Here is a 10,604-nt window from a genome sequence, read left to right as displayed (position 1 = left end):
GGAAAATGATGCTTAACATACAGATACATCCACGTAGGCGTTTTGGACTCCGTAACTCCGTTATGTTGACATTCATGTTGTGATGATATTTCTTTCTTTTTTTTTACTGATGCGTTTTCTTTCGATTCTGGTATTTTGACAAAACATGTTGATACTTTATAATATTATGATACTTTGGCGTTATATACTAATATTTTTACAAACAAGTTGCTGAAACAAGAGTATCAGCAGTCTCGTTTAAAGTTATCATCTGTAAGTTCTATAGTCGATACAATGGCATTAATTGTCAGCAAATTCAATTTATCATTAAGTCAAATGCTGACTAAGAATGAAAAACTTAGTATATTGTTAGGCTATTATTTACACACTAAATGTCGATGTATTTTCCGTTACTTCCCGATCACACACTGAATCATTAATTAATTGCTTAATTAAAAACACATCTTTTTTTTAAATCTGCTTTCACTGGGCAACATAACAAGTATCATTTTTAACCATCTGCCTTCCTTCACTAAATCAACCAATCCAATCATTGATTGAATTTATTGGATTGACAAGGGGCACATGGCGAGTGTGACTGGTCGGCAGGGTATGCTCATTTCTCCATGGCATCTGATCCCACCTCTGATGATATGGTTGAGTAAACAACTGTTAACTTTGTTTCTTTCTTTATTCTCTCTTAGAATGGTGCGACATTCGTACTCGTGAAGACAATGAAAAAGAACTGGATAAACTTCCTGGGAGAAATAAAGATCATTTTAGAGTAAGGACTTTATTATATGATTTTATAAGATAAATTAGCTCTCATGGTTAAGTAAATTAAATCTTCAAATCATTCGATCAGGAACCACTGGTGTCTGTTGTGATATTTTTATTCTAAAAACCAAAGAGTGTTAAATACCATCTTTGCTAGCCAAGGGTTTCTGAAACGCTACTCTCCTCGTATTATATGGTTATTGGTACGTGTACGTGCATCAGTTAATAATTGTTCGAAACCATTCCTTTTTACCATTTTATATAAAATTCATATGAAAATTACCGTACTATATATGTGGCATACGTGTAAGAAAGTTAAACAAATGGAAGACATCGATCAGAATCAAATAACTATCCCCTCCTCACTTTTGAAAAAAAAAATTAAGAATTTTTTTCCAACAGAAAACTACAGGACTGCCTCTGAGTTCCTTGTTTTTATACACAAAAATTCCTTGGATAATTAAGAATGTTCCTGGTGTCAAAGAAGCCATTGATGAAGGAACCTGTATGTTTGGAACGGTCAACACGTGGGTTTTATGGGTATGTCAAAGTTTAGCATTTTAAAAGAGATTTTTAGGGCCCCGCAAGGATTTGCGGGTGCCCTATAGTAATCACTCTGTCCGTCCGTCTGTCCGTCTGTCTGTCTGTCTGTCTGTCTGTCTGTCCGTCTGTCACTCTTCCGTCCACAAATTTTCTGTTTTTTTCTAATAACTTTTTTTATGGTTGCCCAATCAAGTTCAAATTTGGTATGGTAGTTCAGTAGGCAGAAATACATATTTTGATGCTAGTTTGGTTCTCTATGTCTTGTGGTTTGGAGCTGGGGTGGTGGGGTAGATTCCTTAACTATGCATAAGAATGAATGGGCAACTATTTTTATGGTTGCCCAATCAAGTACAAATTTGGTATGTTAGTTCAGTAGGCAGAAATACATATTTTGATGCTAAGTTTGGTTTTCTATGTCCCCTGGTTTGGAGCTGGGTGGTGGGGTAGATTCCTTAACTTTATATACGAAAGCATTGGCAAAGAGAGATAACTGCTGAAGATGTTCCCATTGTAAACTGAATGCTGCTATGAGTCCCTTGGGATTAATTAGCTTTCCTCCTGAAGAAAATCCAGAGCATTATCTTTATCTGTCAAATTGAGATGAATTACCACCTCTGTCTGCAAATGAAGTTTGTTTTGAAGTTAAGTCAATTTGGAATGCTATGAACACTCTGAAATGTGGATTTAAATATATATTTTTATAATTTATTTTTGTTTAATTAAGTTATGATTTCATTGAATTCTAATAACAAGAAATAGATTAAAGAAGATTTTTTGATTTACTTTTTTCACTTTATGTTAATTCAAGAATATTATTAATTTTTAGGATAGTTGTATAAAAACCCCATTCTATCATTAATACTGAAAAAGTTCTTATTGTAACTTAAGAAGAAAATGATGAGAGAGGTACAATTAATCCCTTGGGATTAATTGTCTAGCCTGCTGCAGAAAATTTAGTAGGCTTTTCTTTTTCTGTCACTTTAAGATTAATGAAAACCTTGGTCTGCAACTGCTGTTTGTTTGAAGCCTTCATGATATTTGCATTCATTGAAGGCTGGCATTTTATATAACATAAGCTTCATAATTGTTTAAATATACATTCAATTTTAAGTTGTTCTTTACTGCCTAATGTAAATACAAGGATATTATTTTCAGGTTTTTGAATATTCAGGAATTATCTTGAAATTTTAAGAATACAGTTGCTGTTGCTTATTCTTCGTACATTTTTCAATCATTCCGTAAGCTGCACCCTATTAATTCTACCCCATGGCGGGGCCCTTGCTGACTGGTCAGTTTTCTAGTTTTTATTAGTAAACGGAAAATAATTACTGAAAAACCATCTGAAAATGGTCAGTCTAGCTCTGTCAGTTTGCAAAAAAGAAACAATTAAAGTTCAAAATCTTGTTTAAAACGAATTCTAGATGATATATCATACAAAACAATAATTTTTAGAATCTGACTGGGGGTTTGAATGGGGGAGTGTATTTAACAGACATTTCCAATGGACAAATTACAGGGTTGTGTAATTTGGAGACGTGTAACTGGGATCCAGAAATCTGCCGGTTAGAATATTTTCCAGTTATCTAAGTATCCTTGCAAGTTTTTAACTTAAAAGTTAAACAATAAGTATATAAATATTCCAAATATTATGTAAAGTTATGTGTCAGTCATATTTCTGAACAATAATATTCGTTTAAACTACATAACACATTTTTTGTTTTAGTTTTTTGCTTCTGAAAGTGTGTCATTTAATGATTTGATCGATATTTGTGTTAAAAAGGCGTTTTTAACGCAAAGAAATTATTGATGATTATGTTTTATCAGATATTTTGGAATTCCGCACGATGTATTTGCTGAAATTAGGAGTACGTCCGAAATTTACGGTTATATAAAACAGGGACCACTAGCGGGAATTCCGATTTCTGGGGTAATTTACAACATGAACATTGTACTATTAAGATGCGTACAAATTTAAATGATAACAACGCAAAAAATATATTTCTTTAACTTTAATCTAACTATCTGTTTGAAGATGATCGGGGATCAAATGGCGGGAACTGTTGGACAGTTGTGTTTTAATAAAGGTCAATCTAAATGCACGTGAGTAATTTGACTATTGCATTAAACTAATATACATGTATATATTTAATGATTACGTTTTTTTATTTAAACCACCTATAAACCGATGGAGACACTTGTGTGTTTGTTAACGACAACAGGCGAGGGTATAACTTAATAACACTTTATAAAAAAGAACACAAAATCGCATTCTAGAGGACGAATTTGTTACGATATGAGATGTTCAAAATTATCCTTGGATTAAACTATTGAATACTCGATTGTTAAATATTTTATAATATAGAACAGGGGATGCTCACTCCTCCATGGCACCTGATCCCACCTCTGATGGATGTCTGTGATTGCTCTCCTCCTGCTTTATATTATGAACTTTCATTTCTGTTTGTTTTCTTCATATATTTCATGAAATGCTATATTTGCAAATGACCGTCTTAAACCAAGGTCATATCTTTTTGTATTACCATAAATTATGCCCTAGATCTAACTTTTAAAATTTGAATAAATTTTATTTTTATTTTTGTTTTTCTTGATTTTTGTTGCGAGTGACTAACTTCTTGTACAGCAAACTCTATCTTCCGATGAACATTCAATTATTCATTCAAATATGGTAGACAATAAGGTAGAGTGGAACTGTATTGATCTTGGTAATGAAAAAAATCAGACAATTGATTCTGCTATTCTTCATAAAAACTTAAAAGAATAGAAATGCTTTCAAATGTACATTATAAACCAATTTTGCAGCAAATCTGCTCAAACAAACAAACTCTGCAAAGTTCAGTGATTCATATTTTAGTCTCTTTTCTGACAACTCAAACTCTTTCCTTTGTAAAGATATCGAGAACATATGGTAAACTTTTATATTATACAATCTTAACGACTAAAATGCTGGACGTGTATTAGATCGAAATTTTTGATCTCGACATTTATTTTTCCTTCCTGAAATAACCACTATGATGTTTAAGCTTATAATTTATTTTTCTTTCACAAGATTATGCAAAACACAAAACTTGAAATTTTATTGACAATAATTCTGTCACATTTTTCTTCGATTTTAGATATGGAACGGCAGGGTGCTTAAATATAAACACAGGTACTAAGGTAAGTATTAGGAGTTAGTGTTAGTAGTACTGTTAGGACCGAAATTTCAATCATTCTGAAACTTCACCAACATACCGGTGGAATTTCTCTATTTATTCTTTGTAAATGGTGTGAATGCTAGAAAATGAAATAGTATGATTACAGTATAACTTGAGTATCAAACACAAGGTTTTGTTTACTGAAAATGATTTTCAATTTATATGACGTAAAATGATTGTAGGCTGTGTATTCTAGCTGTGGAATGATGACTTCTCCCCTCTTTCAACTTGGAAAGTCAGCTCCAATACTCTTTACTCTTTGGGTAAGTACACAACAAAAGAATATTACAGCATTGTGCCAATGTAACCTGCTCGTAAACAAAGTAAACGTTTTTCTCGGTATTGGGGCTATTTTGATAAGTGGCGACAATTCCTCTGACACAATTTAGATAAAAAGTGTTTTGTACATGGACATGTCTCTCATTGTAGGGAGCCATTGAAGGATGTGGACAATTGATGCGATGGTTAAGAGACAATCTACAAATCGTCAAATCTGCCCAAGAAATTGGTACAAACACAAAATATAAGACAGAGAAATTGAAATTGTTTAACTTGATGTAGCTTGAGTATTCGATCGATTTTCTAAATGTAGTTTTATCGTAAACATTCCATTCTTTCATCTTCAGAAACCTTAGCAGCTTCTGTAGATTCGTCACATGACTGCTTTTTTGTTCCCGCATTTGGGGGTCTTCTTTGTCCCTACTGGGAGGATGACGCCAGAGGGTAACCGAACATAACTTTGGAAGACTGCATGGTTCAATAAATATAAGAAATATTTTTTTTTTTAAAACTAACAATTCTTTATAAATGATATTTACATTATAAACAATATGGATCTTGTAGACTAGAGTTCATTTAGTATGTAATTAGAAAAGATTTTTAAGACAAATGCAGCAAGGTTGATTAAATAATATTTGAACATAAAAAAAAATTTAAATATAAAAAAAGTCTTACAAATTATTAAATTAGACTAACTGTTAGCTCATTTTTTTCTAAATGTTATTAAAAAAAACCTTTACCTTGTAGAACAATAGTGGGAATGACGGGGTACACTCAGAAAGAACACATCTGTAGAGCGGCTCTGGAATCTGTGGCCTTCATGGTGAAAGATGTGAGTTGAACATATATTTTATGAGAGCCAACAATTCATAATTATGTTCCCCAAACGAAGTTGGGGAACATATTGTTTTTACTCTGTTTCTTATTATTATGTTCCCCAAACGAAGTTGGGGAACATATTGTTTTTACTCTGTTTCTTATTATTATTATTATGTTCCCCAAACGGAGTTTGGGAACATATTGTTTTTACTCGGTTTCTTATTATTATTATTCTTTTTTTTCTTCTTTGTTCTCCGGTACTTTTTTGTCCGCGAGTGTTCTCAGAAACTGTTCATCCAACTGAGCTAAAACCTTTTTAGGGTTAATAGGTGTGTAGTGTAGGTGTGCGGAACGAAGGTCATTTTGCGCGCATTCGCATGCACGTGCGTGCGCGTGAAGTGAGTGAAATGACTGATATACTTAATATGGCCATAACTTTTACATTTTTTGATGTAATGCTTTGAAACTCATTACATAAGGATATATTAATAGTGTTAATAATATGACACTGTCAAATTAGCACGAACTCACGCGCATGCACGTGCGCCTTGCTCTGATTGGCTGAGACAAAAATCTCAATTTCTCTTTTGTTTTTTGACGAAATGTTTTGAAATTTTAAATGTTGTCATGAATTAGGACATCCTACAACATAGTATGGAAAAAATTTCATGAAATCACGCGCATGCTCGTGCGCTGCAATCTGATTGGCTGAAACTTTAAATGGCTATATCTCCTTTGTTTTTTGACGAAATTCTTTGGAATTTAAAACATAGTCTTGCATTAGGATATCCTGCAATATGATATACAAAATATTTCAAGAAATCACGTGCATGGACGTGTGCTGCAACCTGATTGGCTGAAACTTTAAATGGCTATATCTCCTTTCTTTTTCGACGAAATGCTTTGAAATTTAAAACATATTCATGCATTGGAATATTCTACAATATGATTTAGTAAAAAATCATGAAATCACGCGCATGCACGTGTGCTGCAATCTGATTGGCTGAAACTTGAAATGCCTATAATTCCCTTGGTTTTCAACCAAACAGAATGGGATTTAGAATATAGATAGATATAAGGGCGTCCTACAAGAAGGTATGGTCATCATGCACGTGCACGCACGTGCGTGCATTTGGAAAGAGTGAAATTAAAAATACACTTTAATGAGTGATTTTTAATAATGTTGGACTAAATGGTTTAAGATATAGTATATTTAAATTTATAGAAAATTGTAGACAAGATGATATGATCATTGCGCACGCGCACGCCTGCAATGTTAAAAATTGAATATAATTGGTATCCCTCTGCGAAAACGTTGTTAAAGGCAAAAATGCACAGATGTTGTCTTATTTCATAAGGCTTACATGGAATATGGCACCAAAATTGAGTTGGGGAGCGTTTGGGGAACATCTGTAACGGTTCCCGTTACAATTAGCACTAGTTATTATTATTTTTCTTCTTCTTCCTGGGTACTTTTTTGTCCGGGAATGATCTCGTAAACTATACATCTGACTAAGGTGAAATGTTTTTCGGGTCAGTAGACATGTTATGTAGATTTGCGGAATGAAGGTCATTTTGCGCGCACGTGCTTGCAAGAGCGTGCACGTGCAACATGTGGAATGACTGATTTACTTGATATAGGCGTAACTTTTTAAATTTTTGATGAAATGCTTTGAAACTTATAATATAAGGATATATTAGTAGCATAGACAATATGACATGGTCAAAATAGCAAAATCTCACGCGCATGCACGTGCGCTTTGCTCTGATTGGCTAAAACTAAAGTCTCAATATCTTTCTCGTTTTTTGACGAAATCTTTTGAAATTTTGAAAATAGCCATGCATTAGGATATCCTACAACATGATCTATATAGCAATTATCATGAAAACACGTGCATGCACGTGCGCGGCAATCTGATTGGCTTAAACTTTAAATAGCTATAACTCCCTTGATTTTCAACCAAACAGGATGGTATTTGGAACATAGATAGATATACTGGACTACTACAAGAAAATATGGTCACCATGCACATGCATACACGTGCATGTACGTGCGCTGCATTCTGATTGGCTGAAACTTTAAACAGCTATAACTCCCTTGGTTTTCAACCAAACGGGGTGGGATTTAGAACATAGATAGATGTAACAAAAAGGTATGGTCACCATGCTCATGTCTGCACGTGCGTGCACGTGAAATGAGCAAAATCAAAAAAACACTTGAATGAGCGTATCTTTTTAATACTTTTGGATTAAATACTTTAATATTAAGTATATTAAAATATATAGATTGTGTAGACAAGATGATATGGTCATTACGCACATGCATTCACATGCGCACGCGTACAATGCTAAAATTTGAATGAACTTTGTACACTTCTGGGTAAACGTTTTTAAGTTTCAAATGCATCGAGTTTGTTTTATTTATTGAAGCTTCCAGGTAATATGGCACCAAAAGGGAGCTGGGGAGCGTTTGGGGAACATCTGTAACGGTCCCCGTTACAATTAGCACTAGTTATTATTATTATTATTTTTCTTCTTCTTCTTCCTGGGTACTTTTTTGTCCGGGAATGATCTTGTAAACTGTTCATCCGATGTAGGTAAAACCTTTTTAGGGTAAGTAGACATGTTATGCAGATTTGCGGAATCAAGGTCATTTTGCGCGCACGTGCTTGCAAGAGCGCGCACGTGCAACACTTGAAATAACCAATATAATAGATATAGTCGGAACTTTTCTATTTTTTGATAAAATGCTTTGAAACTCATAATATAAGGATACATTAGTAGTATAGACAAGATGGCATGGTCAAAATAGCAAGATCTCACGCGCATGCACGTGCGCTTCTCTCTGATTGGCTGAAACTAAATTCTCAATATCTTTCTTGTTTCTTGTCATAATCTTTTGAAATTTTGAACATGGTCCTACATTATGAAGATCTACAGCATGATATATTAAAATTTTAATAAAAGCATGCGCACGTGCTGTAATCTGATTGGCTAAAACTTTAAATGGCTATATCTCCTTTGTTTTTTGACGAAATGCTTTGAAATTTAAAACATAGTCATGCATTACGATATCCTAAAATATGATATAGAAAATATTCATGAAATCACGCGCATGCACGTGTGCTGCAATCTGATTGGCTGAAACTTCAAATGGCTATAACTCTCTTGTTTTTCAACCAAACAGGATGAGATTTAGAACTTGGATAAATATAAGGGACTCCTACAAGAAGGTGTAGTCATTATGCACGTGCGTGCACGTGAAATGAGTAAACTAAAAAATACACTCGAATGAGTGCATTTTTTAATACTTTTGGATTAAATGCTTTGATATTATTAAAATTTTCGATAGTGTAGACAAGATAATATGGTCGTTACGCACATGAACACGCGTGCAATGCCTATTTTTTTAATATATTTTGTATTTTTCTTGGAAGACCTTGATTAAGTCTAAATTCCATAAAGTATTTCTTATTTAATAGAGATAACAGGGAATATAGCACCAAAAGGGAGTTGGGGAGCGTTTGGGGAACATCTGTAACGGTCCCCGTTACAATTAGCACTAGTTTAATTTAATTTTTACACACCGGTCATACATATTTGTAAATGTATTTCACAATAAACCAGAATCTAAATATAAATTAACAGATTCTGGACGGTGTGGAGGTAGATACAGGTTCACGGATTCCTGAGTTAAAAGTAGATGGTGGTGTGACTGTAAACAATCTTCTGATGCAAATTCAAGCCAACTTTATCAACGAAGCTGTGGGTAAGAGAGAATTCAAGCCAGTCTCTAGAAACTTAAGTTTAAACGTAATTAAGTCGACTAAAACACTTGAATCTTTTTAATTAAATTCATATCAATTCTTGCTCGTCTTGAGTGTGGCTAATGAGAAAATTAAGAAAAATTAACATTAGATTGTGTGTTTCACATAGTACGGACTTCTATGGTTGAGGCGACGGCATTCGGGGCTGCTTTAATGGCAGGGGCCGCCGAAGAAATTGACATTTTTCATCCGTCTCCTGATAGAATGAAACTTGATGTTTCTTTTCCAATTCACGAAACTACATTTTTGCCGTCGATGGCTGATGATGGTAAATGTATACAGTTTATATTATTTGTTTTTTTAAAAAGCTTCTAATGAGTTATGAATTAATTCAAAAAGTCTTCCGAGAAGACGTTTGCAACAGCACTTAATGAATAACAGTGTTAACATGATTTGGTTGTGTTTCACATCTTTTATAAACTTTTCCCTTTTCAGAACGCACAAGACTTTCTAAGCGCTGGACAAAGGCGATTGAAAAGGCAAAACATTGGGTGTCAGACTAATTGCAGAATTAATCCAGTGTGTTTAGCTTGACCTAGCAAAACATGCGCAGTTCAAAAATAAAGGGTTCTTTGTACAACCCTAATCTGGGAAGTTCTATATTCATTCTAAATGGTTTAAATGAGACAGCTGTCAGGAGCAACATATTTGATAATTGCGTGAAAAAATACAACAATAATAGAAAGTGATTTTTAAAATTAAAATGAATATTCATAGAATGACGTGTCGGTAAAATGTAGAGTTGTAGAAAGGATTTTATGGATATCTGCTAGGGTAATGCTCAGATTGACATATGAAAACACAACTAAATGTTAAGGAATTGGAATTGTTCCTTTATTTAACAAATGAATTACGAAGTTTTATGCAAAGAAAAAAACATACAAAATAGTTAAAGATACAACAAACCTAAAGCACAAAAACATAATTCAATAGGAGTCGTGGCTTCTTAAACATTCCAAAAATGCCACAAACCTAAAAAAAAAAAAGATTATGAATTTTTTTATATACCATGTTTATTTAGATTGAATGTGCCTATACTGTTACGGTTATCGAATAAATGTATTAATCAACAACTGAACTGAATGGCAAACACATGACTTCAGTTTTTCTTATTTATGCAGTACATGTATTTACCATGTATGTAATTTTCCGTTTTCGCATGTGT

The 10,604-nt window shown here is 33.5% G+C and overlaps 1 protein-coding gene across 1 annotated transcript; it reads left to right on the top strand.

Annotated features, from left to right (window-relative positions):
- Positions 1 to 676: 676 nt before the first annotated feature.
- On the top strand, positions 677 to 10,333 carry LOC134258480 (glycerol kinase-like; the record flags this gene model as incomplete). The annotated part of the gene is made up of 13 exons (XM_062741044.1): positions 677 to 763; positions 1,159 to 1,296; positions 2,752 to 2,861; positions 3,124 to 3,226; positions 3,332 to 3,399; positions 4,434 to 4,476; positions 4,697 to 4,777; positions 4,944 to 5,022; positions 5,141 to 5,237; positions 5,541 to 5,625; positions 9,261 to 9,381; positions 9,549 to 9,707; positions 9,875 to 10,333. Coding segments are annotated over 13 exons (1,239 nt in total), but the record flags the coding sequence as incomplete, so codon positions are not given.
- Positions 10,334 to 10,604: the final 271 nt, after the last annotated feature.

Source organism: Saccostrea cucullata, unplaced genomic scaffold (assembly GCF_032062105.1).
Source record: "Saccostrea cucullata isolate Sc308-1 unplaced genomic scaffold, CSIRO_AGI_Scuc_v1 ctg13355, whole genome shotgun sequence".
Taxonomy (NCBI): Eukaryota; Metazoa; Mollusca; class Bivalvia; order Ostreida; family Ostreidae; genus Saccostrea; species Saccostrea cuccullata.
The sequence above is the reverse complement of the archived record's forward strand: the minus strand, read 5'-3'. Positions and strand labels throughout refer to the sequence as shown.